Source organism: Bufo bufo, chromosome 3, assembly GCF_905171765.1.
Source record: "Bufo bufo chromosome 3, aBufBuf1.1, whole genome shotgun sequence".
Lineage (NCBI taxonomy): Eukaryota > Metazoa > Chordata > Amphibia > Anura > Bufonidae > Bufo > Bufo bufo.
The window spans coordinates 168,847,722-168,863,950 of NC_053391.1; the positions used below are offsets into that span (position 1 = coordinate 168,847,722).

General features: G+C 42.6%; 1 protein-coding gene across 2 annotated transcripts in view; it reads left to right on the top strand.

Moving 5' to 3' along the window:
- The window catches only part of STS (steroid sulfatase), a 359,318-nt gene that overhangs the window by 139,410 nt on the left and 203,679 nt on the right, over nt 1–16,229 (top strand). For both annotated transcript variants that reach the window (XM_040423755.1, XM_040423756.1), the window contains exon 6: nt 8,119–8,255. In XM_040423755.1, the coding sequence (XP_040279689.1) occupies nt 8,119–8,255 (137 nt within the window). The remainder of the gene's footprint in view (nt 1–8,118; nt 8,256–16,229) is intronic.

Sequence of the window (16,229 nt, forward strand, 5' to 3'; positions counted from 1 at the left end):
ATCTGTGCTTCCCCTGTTTGGATTGACGATATCTTCTTTCATAGATTGGAGACTTTGATTAATGATCTAATTTGGGGCAGGAAGAGGGTGCGTATAAAGCAGAGATATCTATGGTTGTCGGAGGCAGATGGTGGGTAGTCACTACCCTTTTTTCAAGGATATTATTTTTGTGCACAGATTCAGAGATGTTATAACTGGAAAGAGTTTACTTTCACGGTATTTGAATAAAGTTATGGATACACCAATCGGGAATATTTTTTCATGTTTGGAAACGGGATCTATGGGAATGAGGAAACCCTTGTTGATCCCTTTTATCAATACAGAGGGTGTGGAATAGGTTGAAGGAGTTCCTTAAAGTCCCTGGCCCGTTCGTTTTCACCCCATTGTGGGGGAACAGGGCGTTGGAGGAATTTTTCAAAATTACAGAATTTGGGTATTGGACACGTAATGGTATCAATAGGGTGTCTCACCTATTCCATTTAGGACATTTTAAATCTCTTTTGGAATTTGGTTTTCATGATAGTTCACCATTAGATGTATTTATGTATGCACGTTTGAAACATTTATTTGAAGCTTCTAGGAATAGGGGCCGTATTTTTCCACAAAAGAATATATTTTTTGATTATTGTGACGCCTAGAAGGTGAAATTATCTAGATTATATGCTAAACTCCGAATGGCACTGGCTACTGTAACACCTTTTAAAAGCCCAAGTAAATGGGAGCAAGAGTTGAATTGCCCTCCTTTACAGTGGCCCACTATAACCCGGGGATCTTGATAGTGATCTTTGGAGACTATGGTTCAGAAACTGAAGTCCCCCCCCCCCCCCCCCCCCCCCCCTTAGGTTAGACGGATCTGGATGAGAGGATTGATGGTCGCGAAAGGGAGTGGGGTTTATACCTTCAACAAATTAAAATATATGAGGATATGGAAAGGAATCGGAGAGTTGCACGCAGAACCACGTAGAAATAAATTATTAATGTTTTTTCTTTTGGATGAATTGAGGGGAACGACAGCCAATGGGGGGGGGGGGGATATAACGATGTTTACGAATTCTATTATATTATATACATGGATGTGATGGTTATGTTATATATTGTTATATATTATACATTAATGTGATTGACATTGGTCTATGTATTAATTTTATGTGTTTTCTAAAATTAAAATAAAGATAATTAAAAAAAAAAAAAACTGGGTGCATTAAACGATAAATTATGATTTACGTTTTTATAAAGCATTTCAGTTGATGGGCTTTTTAGGTATAGATTGACTAAAACATTTAATGCCCAGGGAATATCCATGGTTATATTCTGGGTGCAGCTGGAGTTAGGCCTTTAACATCAGATATTGCAGCAGTAATATTTATTTGCAACATTTTGTACCCTTTGCATTGAATCGGTTTTATGTGCGTCAGATCCAGATGCGCTTATGGTTATCGGTAAGAATAGTTTAGCAAAATGGTCTTCAATGTTCTCAAGCTGTGCATTCATTCTTTATAAATACTATTGTGACAATTAATTCTACAGTCATTAATCTAACAATTGATCACATTAGTCTGAGAGAATCCTCTTGTTAAAGTTACCAATCCATATAGTGTTTCCTTCTCAGTATAGCAGGCATTAGTTAGCTTGCACAATAAGTGGTCGTTCAGGAGGGGCAGTCAGAGCCACCCTGATATACTGCTCAAGAGATGCCAAAAAGAAACTAAAGGGGCAGTAGACTAATATAAAACTTCGCTTTAATTTAAATAGGAGATAAAAAGGCCCCTACTACACAAACAACAAATAAGACGTGCCCTTTTGGTAGGTTGGGCAAAAACGACACAACATACAAAAAATATATATTATAAGGGAGAAGGTCAAGGAGAGGGTAGGTAAATATAGGGGCTAGGGCTGTAATGTGTACCATCCACTGGCCCTAATACCTCCCTACTTGTCCTGTAACACCCTATATGATATCCAAAGGACGGGGTCCAAAATGCCCCGCAAGGGGTGGCCCAGACAGGAACTCTGATCCTAGTAAAAAGCCCTGTTAAGGCCCTAATCAAATGATTGATGTAGGAAAGGAGTACACACTTTGGAACACAATGAAAAAATGATAAACACAAGAAAATGGGTATACCACCAACCAGACACAGAGTGGATCAGTGTGGGGGAATACTCAGGTGTCCCGACGCGTTTCTTCGGTTAAAGCCCCAGGAATCTTCAGGGGACACAGGGGCTAGGTGTTTGCTGTAGTCAGTCTTTGACTAAGCTAATTTGTGGCTGCGGTCACGGTGGCTGTTGGCGCACTGAACAGCAGGACCCAGTGTGGTGGTGTCCGCAAGGTTGATGACCGGCCATCAATGATTAGGGCCTTAACAGGGCTTTTTACTAGGATCAGAGTTCCTGTCTGGGCCACCCCTTGCGGGGCATTTTGGACCCCGTCCTTTGGATATCATATAGGGTGTTACAGGACAAGTAGGGAGGTATTAGGGCCAGTGGATGGTACACATTACAGCCCTAGCCCCTATATTTACCTACCCTCTCCTTGACCTTCTCCCTTATAATATATATTTTTTGTATGTTGTGTCGTTTTTGCCCAACCTACCAAAAGGGCACGTCTTATTTGTTGTTTGTGTAGTAGGGGCCTTTTTATCTCCTATTTAAATTAAAGCGAAGTTTTATATTAGTCTACTGCCCCTTTTAGTTTCTCATTAGTTAGCTTGGTCTATACACCGCGATGAAAATGCTCTATCTTCTAGGTTCTGTTCATATCACATTGTTGGCTTCCATTTGACTTTTACACTTGGAAAGTCTCCTGCCATGTGTGCCAAACATAAACCTTTGACACAATCATTTATATCACCTGTAGGTGTTGGACGTTCACGTGGTAGGTTCCAGGAGATAAGAGACTAGCAACACATGGGTTAAATTGACAAGTTCTTTGTGTATCTTATATTGTGTGTGTGTTTTGATAAATGCCACACCCCTTGCTTCAGGTGTTGCTTTTGGTAGTTTACCTTCCCCATAAGTAGCCGCTTCTCACTCTTGGAAGTGCAGTTTATAGATTTATTTCCTGTCTTCTTACTAGCTGGTTGTTTGTACTCTACTTTAAGCTAAGTCTTGCCTTTTCTTACTGTATTGTGTTATATTCCCTGTTTGTATCGGGGCCTGAGACCGACTTCCATTCGTCCATCTGGGGAGAAATGGGTTGTCTCTGGTCCTAACCTTATTCCAGGGCCTTGTAGGGAAATTAGGGCCTAGGTATCCTGCATATGAATATTCGTACCTTCAAGCTCTTTTCATATTGAGTAGTTGGGGCCCGGATTAGGGTTGTTTAGGAGGTGACCTGTTCCTTCCCTAGTTTTCAAGCCCAGTAACTGTCCCCCTTCCCTCCTGTGTTTAGTGTGGAGTTTCCCCCCCACACTGATTGTGACAATAGGTTCCCATGCTAAAGGAACTTATAATGTATGATACACAATGATAATGCACATTTTATTATAAGCTGGGCCATGAAACTTGAGCAGATTTTTACCTGAAATCTATACCCTCTTTTCTGATTTACTTTTAAGGTCTGACACATGGACCTGCACATATGAGTCATAAGAGGTGCACTTTTTAAAAAATGGTGCACTTGATGCCAGTTGGGGATTATTTAGACTTGAATATAAATTAAGAAATTTTTAAAGAGGACCTGTTAACACAAAATTATATGCAATCTGAAAGCACAATGTGATAGAACAGGAAAAGCGGAGCAGATTTGATATTTTTGTTGGACAAGATTTAGTAAAACCTGTAATTAACTTTTTATACCTCCTGTGAACAGCTATTGGTACAGGAGGAGGTGTTATCAGTGACTGCTCTCTGTACACATACATATAATTTTATCAATCACTGGTAACTCCTCCCTCCTGTACTGATGGCTTTTTACAGGAGGTGGATAAAGTGAAGAAATAAATGTTTTAACTTAAAGATTTTACTGAAACTTTTCCCATAAAATCCTATATTGATTTGCTCATCTTCTAATGCTCCAAAATAGTGCTTTCAGATTGCCTTGCATTTTTTTTTTGCCCACTTCATCCCGGATGATGGCATTAGATGGGTATATTTCATATTTTGAAATTAGTTCCCGCTTCATTTGGTGGTAAAAGCAGAATTGCGTTATGGATTCTGTTACTATGGACCATAACTCCATGCTATGATGGAATGCATAACTGAATGCCTTTAGAGACATTCCGCTATTCATTCAATCATAATAGAAGTCTATGGCCTGCATAACTGATCCGTTCTGTTTTCCATTATGCAGGAGAGGACTCCTCTGCATAACTGAAACGGGACGTATACGTTTTGCAGCCCATAGACTTCTATTATAACGGAATGGGTAACGAAATGCCTCTAAAGGCACTGTTATGCATTCCTTCATAGAATTGCGTTATGGTCCTTGGTAACAGAATCCATAACGCAATTCTGCTTTTACCACCAAATGAAGCGGGAACGGATTTCAAAACTTGAAATTTGCTCATCTCTAGACAGCACAACAGGAGGTTGTTCCCCTTTTATGACCTTCTTGGGACAGGAAACAGAGGTTAAAAGGTCCCTCCCACCTCCACCCACCAGTGTTCTTCCTGTCCATACAGGGGATGCACTCAGAGGTTTCCTGCTCTAGGGTTGAAGAGATTCTACAAGAACTTTTAGGGTCTAAGACTGGGAGTGTCTGGCCTCTCCGTCCAGGTCTCAAATAGCCTTGTTAACATCATGGAGTAGATTTCCCTTAGCAGCCCGGAACCCACCTGGTGGAGTCCGAGCTTGTAGGTGGGTTCTCTGATGGCCTGGGTTCAATCGTTGGGGTCATCCTCATACTTCAAACCCTATAAGTAGTCATGCCAGTACCTCTTATATGGAGGTCCCCTGGTTTACTCCTAACCCTGAAGTGGGTAATGCAGCTGGTGGTTACCTCACTATGGATGGCTATGGGTTCATGGAGCTTGGATCTGCTGTTCCTTAATGGAGTTGAGCAGGATTGCGCATCAGTGCATCTGAAAGTGTCAGCAGCTGGAATGGGGCCTTTTCTTTTCTCCTTGCAAACGTTCCGTATGCAAGTGTTGGCAGAAGCTGCATGACCTTATTGGTGCTTACTTCGGCAGCGCATATACTAGAAAAAAAAATGGTAACAAAAGATTAGCATGGATGACGCGCAAGATTCATGACTCGTTCCATCAAAATGGCCTGCTGCCACTTGCCTCCTACTAGTGCCCTGACACCTAAAAGTAACAAGGTAGGAGGCAGGAAGTTAAGCTAAAGGGGTCTTAAGATGAATACCTCGGGTAAGTACCCAGTGTGACAAAGATTAAGGAAAGCCTAGTGGAGATGACTTGTAGTTCAATCTATGTACTCTATCATTTGGGGAGTGGAGTAGCCTACAGTGCCTATTCACAAACTACAGTTTAGCTCAAAGCTGTATTTGGAGCCACATTTTTCCATGGACAATGTGGACAATATCTATGGAAATTGTATGTAATTCAAGGAGTGCAATACATATGTGACCGGCCATGTGATTTATAGGGTATAGTATACTCTACATCTGGAGATAGTATGGGTAAGCCTGAAGTTAAAGGGACATCAATGTGACCAGAGCACTAAAATTTAGTAAAGATCCTACCCAGACCGGTTACAATGGGAGGCAAAATCATCCTGGCTGGGAATTTGTCTTGTATGGATTATAGCCATGGCAATACATTTGGTATATCTACGGTACCTCAAGACGAGAGATTTTCAGTAAATGTCAACTTGTGCCCAACTAAACTCTTCTGTTATTCTATCTATTTTCACCTAAGGGTGCTGATGTCACGAACATTAGGGACCATGCCTTCATTGTACCTAATACCCATAACCTCAAGGGCACCTCTGTCGCCTCCGGAAAGGTGACTCCACTCACTGCATGCCAACCCAGGGAGCTACAAAGCAGCAATAGAAACTGTGCATTCCTCTGTCCATATTCACACTTACAGCCACGCTCACACACCATAAGCTGCGGCTATATGCTGCACAGGTCCTGTAACCTTTTGCCACTCCTCAGTCCCTGTGTCTCCTGGCTAGTGCCATGTAAAGATCTTGTGAAACCTTTAAGACCCTCTGACCTTGAAGCTATGTGGGCAGGTGGGTTCTCGATTTGGCGAGGGTTCTTTCTCCTTTCTTCTCCCTTGAGTTCATACCAACACCTCCTGGTACTGGATCCTAAGCTTGGCCTGCACTGGTACAGTTTGGTTACCTCATCATTGATGTCCATGCTTGCCGTGTGCCAGTGCTGTCAGCTTGGCTTGGTTTCTTACATATACCTTGTAGACATTCCAGAGTTAGTTGTTTATCATATTATAACAATTAAGCTCTTGGGAATGAAATGCAATAAGGTCTACAGTAAATTTTTACTGTGTAGTGGTTAGATATAATGTTACAATATTTTATCTGGTTTTAGAGCTGCTTTTATGGAATGGTACGTGCCATATAGACTCGGTTTTTAGAGAGAAAGGGCGTCTCTTTTTATGGCCGCTGTCCTAATAAGACAATGTTTTCCTCCAAGTATTTAAGTCTTTAAACAGAGGTAGGTCTGTTGATCAAGGATGCAGATGGAGACTTTTTACGACTGGGTTCACAAATATTGTCCAAGATTTTGTTTTCTGGCAGAATCTAAGTTTCTGTCTCTGTTTATTCCTGATTTTATGAAATTGAATTTTTATCTAATGATAAATATCTGAGATGTTGTCTTTAGACTTGGCCCCTCCCCCCCCCCCCCCTAAATTATAATTTGGTACGTCTCCTGTTGTGCTGTCATGAGGGATGAACTGGGAAATGGGAATTAGGCTTAATGGTCATTTGGTTTCCAGAGATTACCTCATGACAGCACCCGTACATTCCCTCCCTTACTAACTACTATGTAAATATTGCATATAAGATTCTTATGATTTTTTTTTATTTATAAATCTGTTGCATCCATTCTGGTGTAGTAATCTGGAAAAACATTGGCGGGTGTAGGTGGGAGGGACCTTTTTAACCTCCGTTTCCTGTCCCAAGAAGGTCAATAAAAATAAAAATTATAATTTTTATTGACTTTCTTGGGACCGGAAACTGAGGTTAAAAGGTCCCTTCCACCCACCAGTGTTTTTCAAGATTACTACACCAGGATGGATGCAACAGATTTTTCTGCTTACAGCCACTCATAGTATTGCTTTCCAGCCTATTCGACTTCTGTTACAACCAATTATTTCAAACTTTGACCCCTCAGTCATTGCCATATCTGCTGCAACTTTCTATATGATAAGCCAAACTTGTCAGTTGTCTGTGTCTGCACTGTTGTATTTACTGGACACAATGAAAACTTTTTTTTGGAAGCTGAAATAATCACCTTTGTTCATATGCAGCCATAATATGTATGCACCTGTTAAAACCACATGAAGGCAGCCTCAGTCCACATAAAACTGTAGATGTAACAGAAATGTCTGAAATGTGAATACTCATTTTAACAAGCATACAATTGTTTTTGTATAGTACAACTTGTTTTGGTTTTGTTCTTTCAATGTATGGTATTTTTATAGCAGGGTGGTATTCAGTCTTCTTGTCCAGTCTACTCCATGGCATTTTCTATTGATAGAATCTGAAATGTAATGTACTGATATCTGCTATGCAATGAGCTTTTTAAATATTCTTGAACATTTTGTTAAAATGGCTGATTTAGACTTGGCCCCTTAACCAATAACCGGTTTAACCTCATGCTAGCCCCCAATTCTGTCATTCTGTTCATATACTAATGTAAATAAATGTAAAACTATTGGTAACATGAGTTATGTGGGTCATTGTGAAATGTGACTCTTATCAGAAGACAAATACTAGTGAAAACCACACATCCCCATGTGATTATGTAAGTCTATCTGCTTTTAAGTGTTTGATCACCAAAGTCATTGCTCATCATGCTCAAGAAATGGATTCCCTCTTTGTTCTATGGACCCATGTTGATGGTTTACATTGGATTTGCAGTCATATTACAGACTAATTGCATTTTAAATCAATCACACATACTCAAGCTTAACGTTAACAGAATGTGGATTTGTGCAATCTTTACTCATTTCTCAGTTTTATTTACAGGAATAAAGAGAAGCCCTTTCTTCTATTTATGTCATACATTCAAGTGCACACAGCTCTGTATGCTTCTGCTGAGTTTAGAGGAAAAAGCAAGCATGGCATTTATGGGGATGCTGTTGAAGAGGTAGACTGGAGCGTAGGTAAGTTATTATAACTAAGCTGTATACAGCTAGAATATTAAAATTTCTTGATAATTTCATTTTCACTTAAATGTAGAGTTTAACATGTTTGCACTAGCTTTTAGGCTAGGGCTACACAACAACATGGATGGATTTTTTGCTACTGTCGTGTCGCAGCACCATAGACCATTATAAAAAATGTTGCGTGACAAATGTCGTCTGGCCTTAGCCTTAATGTATTGTAAACTTTCAAGCAATAAAGCAAAATAAATTGTATCGCAGTACAATACTGGAAAAACTTGATAGACTTCCATATAATCTGTTTTATTTCCTTTGGTGCACGTAGTGCAAAGTAGGTCGTCCTAATGAAATTTAAAATGCTTGTACACGAAACTACTTGTCTAGCCCAAGGTCTGTGGATAAGGCAATGATGTAATTAGTTTGCGTAACCCCATTGGTGATTTTCTTTTTTATATATATATTTTTTTTTGCATCGATAAAGAGAAGGAAATAAAATTTGATTACATTCTTGAACATCACACAAGTGATTTATTTATCTTCCTATTGTGTTCAGACCTGAAGACCATCTTACAACTTTCAGGGAGTATTTTTTTTTTATTAGTGCCTTCACTAAATAAACATTGTAAATGAAAGAGGACAGCAACATGGATTTAATGAATATTTACAAATGACATGGAACAAGAAATTTGTTTCGCACTCCAGTTAGCAAGAAATTATTTACCAGCAACTTTAGGACTCCTGCACATCACCGTATGGCTTATTCAGTGTTTTGTGGTCCGTTTTTCATGGTTCCATTGTGTTTCCGTTCCATTTTTCCAGATGGCATATACAGTAATTACATAGAAAAAATTTGGGCTGGGCATAAAATTTTCAATAGATGGTTCTGCAAAAACGGAACGGATACGGAAGACATACATAGTATTTTTTTTATTTTTTTTGCGGAACCATTGAAAGGAATGGTTCCATATATGGAACCCAAAAAATGGCCCGTAAACGGGGGAAAAAAAATCTGTTGCGTGCAGAAGGCCTTACTCTGTGAGCAATTAGTCCTCAATCTCCAGCAATTTAAAAAGCTAAAATTATCACCAACTCTAAGGTTGTAAGAATTGTCGTACACATGACGGGTCTAGTGGCAGCTTTTCTCCTCATTCTCACAAAAATATGTAGAAAACGAAGATCCCCCTATTAAAACATGGTCATAGGAGATACACTAATACAAGCAAGAGCTGCTTTGCATGGCTTGATGCTTCAATCAAGGCTTGTCTATCCAGGTTGCGCCCTTTTTATATACGTATTTTCCTTTTGTGTACCTTTTCTGTAATGATCATTTAGCTGCTGAATAAAGTACAAAAGACAACCTACAATGGGAGCTTGATTCCCTAGTTAACACTTTTGTATAGGTATTGAATTACCTAGTAATTGCAGCATGTTCTTTCCTCCCCCAGGCATTTCAGTGGTGCAGCTAAAACAGCATTGCTAGGTGTCCTCCATCTCCTATCTTCTATACTGTAGTATATACAGAAGACTGAGGACGTAGTAGTGGGCAGTCCCGAACGCTGCGTGCGCGCTCCCGTTGGACCGGGATAGTGCCGATCATCGCGATAAAAATTTGCGATTGCTCAAAAGGAAGAGGGCATGTTTAAGTCTTTTAAAAGCCGATTGGTTGGGGTGAGGCTGCGCGTTCCCAGAATTCATTTGGCTCATCTCGGGTAGTTAGGGAGGGAGGTCTTGGCCTCAGGTTAAGGGCATCGGCGGCCATCTTGAGAAGATAGTCAGAAAGAAGTCTTGAGCGCTTGATATGGATGGAATCTTATTAAACAAGTGATATTTGAACACTAATTAGTGATTATGGATTATCACCACAGCAGCAACAACATAGTCGGGTCCATAAATATTGGGACATTGACACAATGCTAACATTTTTGGCTCTATACACTGCCACAATGGATTTGAAATGAAACCAATTTAAGGGTATTTACATCCAAATCAGGTGAACAGTGTAGGAATTACAACAGTTTGCATATGTGCCTCCCACTTGTTATGGGACCAAAAGAAATGGGACAGAATAATCCTAAATCAAACTTTCACTTTTTAATACTTGGTAGAAAATCCTTTGCAGTCAATTACAGCCTAATGTCTGGAACGCATAGACCTCACCAGACGCTGGGTTTCATCCCTGGTGATGCTCTGCCAGGCCTCTACTGCAACTACTGTCTTCAGTTCCTGCTTGTTCTTGGGGCATTTTCCCTTCAGTTTTGTCTTCAGCAAGTGAAATGCACGCTCAATCTGATTTTAGGTCAGGTGATTGACTTGGCCATTTCATAACATTCCACTTCTTTCCCTTAAACTCTTTTGGTTGCTTTTGCAGTATGTTTTTGGGTCATTGTCCATCTGCACTGTGAAGCGCCGTCCAATGAGTTCTGAAGCATTTGGCTGAATATGGACAGATAATATTGCCCGAAACACTTCAGAATTCATCCTGCTGCTTTTTTCAGCAGTCACATCAATAAATACAAGAGAACCAGTTCCATTTGCAGCCATACATGCCCAAGCCATGACATTACCACCACCATACTTCACAGATGAGGTGGTATGCTTAGGATAATGAGCAGTTCCTTTCCTTCTCCATACTCTTCTCTTCCCATCATTCTGGTACAAGTTGATCTTGGTCTCATCTGTCCATAGGATGTTCCAGAACTGTGAAGGCTTTTTTTTTTAAGATGTTGTTTGGCAAACTGTAATCTGGCCTTCCTGTTTTTTGAGGCTCACCAATGGTTTACATCTTGTGGTGAACCCTCTGTATTCACTCTGGTGAAGTCTTCTCTTGATTGTTGACTTTGACACACATACACCTACCTCCTGAAGAGTGTTCTTGATCTGGCCAACTGTTTGTGTGTGTGTGTGTGTGTGTGTGTTTTCTTCACCAGGGAATGAATTCTTCGGTCATCCACCACAGTTGTTCTCCGGGGTCTTTTGGTGTTGCTGAGCTCACCGATGCGTTCCTTTTTAAGAATATTCCAAACAGTTGTTTTGGCCACGCCTAATGATTTTGATTATGTTTTTTTTTTTTGTTTTTAGCCTAATGATGGCTTGCTTCACTGATGGTGACAGCTCTTTGGATCTCATCTTGAGAGTTGACAGCAACAGATTCCAAATGCAAATAGCACACTTGAAATGAACTCTGGACCTTTTATCTGATCATTTGTAATTGGGATAATGAGGGAATAACGCACACCTGGCCATGGAATAGCTGATGAGCCAATTTTCCCATTACTTTTGGTTCCTTAACAAGTGGGAGGCACATATGCAAACTGTTGTAATTCCTACACTGTTCACCTGATTTAGATGTAAATACCCTCAAATTAAAGCTGACAGTCTGCAGTTAAAGCACATCTTGTTCGTTTCATTTCAAATCCATTGTCGTGGTGTATAGAGCCAAAAATATTGTCTGTCCCAATATTTTTGGACCTGACTGTATATGAAAATTGAATTTTGAGTGAAAATATGACAGTTGTCCCTTAAGCCCGTTACAATAACTGACGCTAGAACAGTAGTGCATAAAAATTAGTAGGAACAGTCTATTAAATGGCAAGTGAACTTGACCACAATGACTGGTGGCTGTGGCTGCTGGCACTGGCTGTGGCTGAGACTGCCTGCACTGAGTGCTGGCTGTAGCTGAGACTTCTGGCACTGACTGGCTAAAGCTGGTGGTTGGCACTGTGACTCCTGGCTGTACGACTGGCACTGACTGCTGGTGCTGAGACTGCTGGTAGCGACTGGTAGGTCAGACTGCTGACAGGGGTTCCACTCTATATGGCTGATAGTGCTGTGACCTGCTTGCCGCGGTGCAGGCGGCATGTGGAGCGCCATGTCCTGATTGGTTGGCGGGTGTGTTATTAGCGTTATTCCTGCAGTATAGAAATCTTTTGCTTGAGAGAGTGTGTGTGTGTGTGTGTGTGTGTATGTATATGTGTATGTGTGTGTATATATATATATATATATATATATATATATATATATATATATATATATATATATATAAAAAAATTTCAAAAGTTTGGACACCTTCTCATTCAAAGAGTTTTCTTTATTTTCATAACTATGAAAATTGTAGATTCACACTGAAGGCATCAAAACTATGAATTAACACATGTGGAATTATATACATAACAAACACGTGTGAAACAACTGAAAATATGTCATATTCTAGGTTCTTCAAAGTAGCAACATTTTGCTTTGATTACTGCTTTGCACTACTTCTTGGCATTCTCTTGATGAGCTTCAAGAGGTAGTCCCCTGAAATGGTTTTCACTTTACAGGTGTGCCCTGTCAGGTTTAATAAGTGGGATTTCTTGCCTTATAAATGGGGTTTGGACCATCAGTTGCGTTGAAGTCAGGTGGATACACAGCTGATAGTCCTACTGAATAGACTGTTAAAATTTGTATTATGGCAAGAAAAAAGCAGCTAAGTAAAGAAAAATGAGTGGCCATCATTACTTTAAGAAATGAAGGTCAGTCAGCTGAAAAATTGGGAAAACTTTGAAAGTAAGGGCTATTTGACCATGAAGGAGAGTGATGGAGTGCTGCGCCAGATGACCTGGCCTCCACAGTCACCGGACCTGAACCCAATCGAGATGGTTTGGGGTGAGCTGGACCGCAGAGTGAAGGCAAAAGGGCCAACAAGTGCTAAGCATCTCTGGGAACTCCTTCAAGACTGTTGGAAGACCATTTCAGGGGACTACCTCTTGAAGCTCATCAAGAGAATGCCAAGAGTGTGCAAAGCAGTAATCAAAGCAAAAGGTGGCTACTTTGAAGAACCTAGAATATGACATATTTTCAGTTTCACACTTGTTTGTTATGTATATAATTCCACATGTGTTAATTCATAGTTTTGATGCCTTCATAGTCATGGAAATAAAGAAAACTCTTTGAATGAGGTGTCCAAACTTTTGGTCTGTACTGTGTATGTATGTATAAATTTCCCCAGTCTCCATGACAGCACAAACTGAGATTGCCTTCCTCTGATAGGACAGGAAAAAGCACAGAGGTTAAAAACCCCAACCCCACCCCTCATTGCCAGTGGTTTTTTTTTCCTGTCCTGTCAAGGAAGGAATGCCAGAGAGGTGCTGGGAGCCCTTCTGGGTTCCCTATTTTTATTTTATTTTTTACCTTTTTTCTTCTCACCCTGCTACGGCGGGGTGTCATCTGTTAGACCGGAGGTCAGTTCCGTGGTCCGGCTCTCCCTCCTCCAGGCGCGGTCTATGCCCGGGTCACCCTCATTCATGGTGATCCCGGCGAAGTTCCCTCTGCGGCGGCCCATGCGGGCTTAAAGCAGTGAGGTAGGGCGGCTGGAGCGATGCTGTGACGCGCTTCCCTCCAGTCGCCAGGTGATGACGTCAGATGCCAGGAGGCGTGACCAGTGTCAGGACGTCACGGAGGCGGCGGCCGGCGCCAAATTCAAAAAGGAAGCCGATTCAGCTGCTCTGAGGTCTCCACGGTCACCCTACCTGCTGACAGCAACGCAAGTGGACGGGAGCTGGGAAGATGAGCGCCCCTACCACCACTGGCTCGGGTCCTGAGCCCCCTACCACTCTGGGCGGTGTGAGTAGCCTGCTGGCACCCTTTCATATTGCTTATTTTCCCTGCAGTGGTTGACCCTTTCCTCCCTTGATGTTGCAGGGAGAAAAGCAGTCTTCCTCCTCCGTTAAATCCAGACCCAGGAAGTGCAGCGTCTGTTCTAAGCGCCTTGCTTCCTCAGGGTCCAAGTTACTTTGTAAAGACTGCACCTCTACCATGGTGAAGGCAGAGTCCTCTAGTTTCATGGAGGAGATCAAGACTCTGGTCAGAACGGAGGTCCAATCAGCGTTGGCAGCTAGGGACCCCCCTGCCTCCCCTATACCCCAGCCCGGTCAGGGCCACAGACTACCCTCTTCCAGAGGCCTTGACTACTCCGGGCGTGATCTGGACTTGGCCGACTCTGTTTTGTCAGATGCGGGGACTGCGGCTACATCTCAGGAATTGGAGGACAGTAGTGAGTACAGGAGATTCCTCTTTAACCCAGAGGATATCGAAGAATTGATCTGAACCATCAGGGCTACTATTAAGATGGAGGTCCCTAAGAGGTCCAAGTCAGTCCAGGAGGAGATTTTCAGGGGTTTAGGGGAGAGGCACAAATCGGTGGTCCCGGATAATGTCCAGAAGATGATACGGGCAGAATGGGAGAAGCCGGAGAAGGGTTCCTTTATCCCACAGGGCCTCAAAAGGCGATACCCCTTCGACGAAGCGGACTGTGCCGACTGGGAGGCCATTCCCAGGGTGGATGCTCCCGTTGCTAAGGTAGCGAAACAAACAGTCCTTCCGTTTGAGGACGCAGCACAGCTCAAGGACCCTCTAGAAAGGAAAGCTGAGAGTCTGCTCAAGAGAACCTGGGAAGCTACAGCAGCTCTCCTAAAACCGGGGGTAGCAGCGACATGTGTGGCTTGAACAGCTAGAGCACCATATAGTGAATAAGGCCCCTTGGGAGGAGATCCTCGACAGTATTCCTCTTCTGAAGAAGGCCACTTTCTTCCTTGCCGCTGCAGAATCGGTTAGGCTTTCTGCCCGCGCGGCGGTTCTGTCCAATACCACCAGACAGGTAAAAACAGGCTGATATCTCTACCCTTTCACGGTCAGTACGTGTTCGGGTCAGACCTGGACAAGATCCTTGAATGCCACGGACCGTAATAAGGGCTTTCCAGAGGACAAATCCAAGTCCAGGAGACAGTTTTTTCGGAGGCCCCAGCAGGATCCCAGGGCCGATAGGAGGAGCCGCAAGGGTCGCGGATTTACGAGAGGCGGGAGAGGAAAAGGTGTTTTTTCCTTAATCCCAACAGGGGAGATCCCTCTCCCTCCATCAAAACAATGACATCATCCCGGTCGGAGGAAGGCTCAGCTCCTTTCTAGGGGTTTGGGAACAAACCATCACGGATCCGTATATATTAGGCATCATAGAACATGGCTACACTATAGAACTGGATTCCCTTCCTCCGCAGAGGTTCGTCCTGACCAAGCTCACCAGGGGCCTCGAGTCTCCCTTATCCGAGGGCGTAAGAAACATTTCTTACGCCTGGGGGCAGTAAAAAAGGTACCTGCCAGAGATTTGGGGAGGGGTCACTATTCCCCTTTATTCCTGGTCCGGAAATTGAAGGGCAATTTTCAGACCATCATAAATTTAAAACCCCTGAACAAACACATCACCTACCACAAGTTCAGGATGGAGACAGTCAAGTCAGCGGTGAAGCTCATCAAAAGAGGGTCTATGATAGCTACAATAGACCTCTCCACGTACTTCCATATCCCAATACAGGTCCGTTCCAGAAGATATCTGAGGTTTGCGGTGGAGCAAGGCGGGACAGTTTGCCACTATCAGTTAAAGTGCCTCCCGTTCGGCATATTATCGGCACCCCGCATATTCACCAAGGTGATGGCGGAGGTCGTAGCCTCCCTAAGCAAGGAGGGGATAATAATTGTCCCTTACCTAGACGACCTGCTAATAGTAGCAGAAACCTCAGATCTCCTTTACAGACACATCCAAGTGGTTCTCTCGCGCCTCCAGAACTTGGGCTGGTTGATCAACCGGGAGAAGTCCGACATGTTCCCAGACCATCGGAAGGTATTCTCTTGGATTCAGCTCTTCAAAAATCTTTTCTCCCTCTGCTAAAGGTACAGAAGCGGAGGTCAAGGGTCCTCCACTTCACCAAGCAGTCCCATTGCTCAATAAGGCAGGGCATGGAAATGCTGGGCCATCTCGCCTCCTGCATCCCCGCGGTAGCCTGGGCCCGATTCCATACGAGACCTTTACAGAAGCTGGTTCTAAAACAATGGAACAGGTATCAATCATCCCTGGACCAGGGGTTGTCCGTATCCCGGGAGGTAAAGGCTTCACTGGGCTGGTGGCTCAAGACCAAGAACCTGGAATCGGGAGTTCCATGGAGG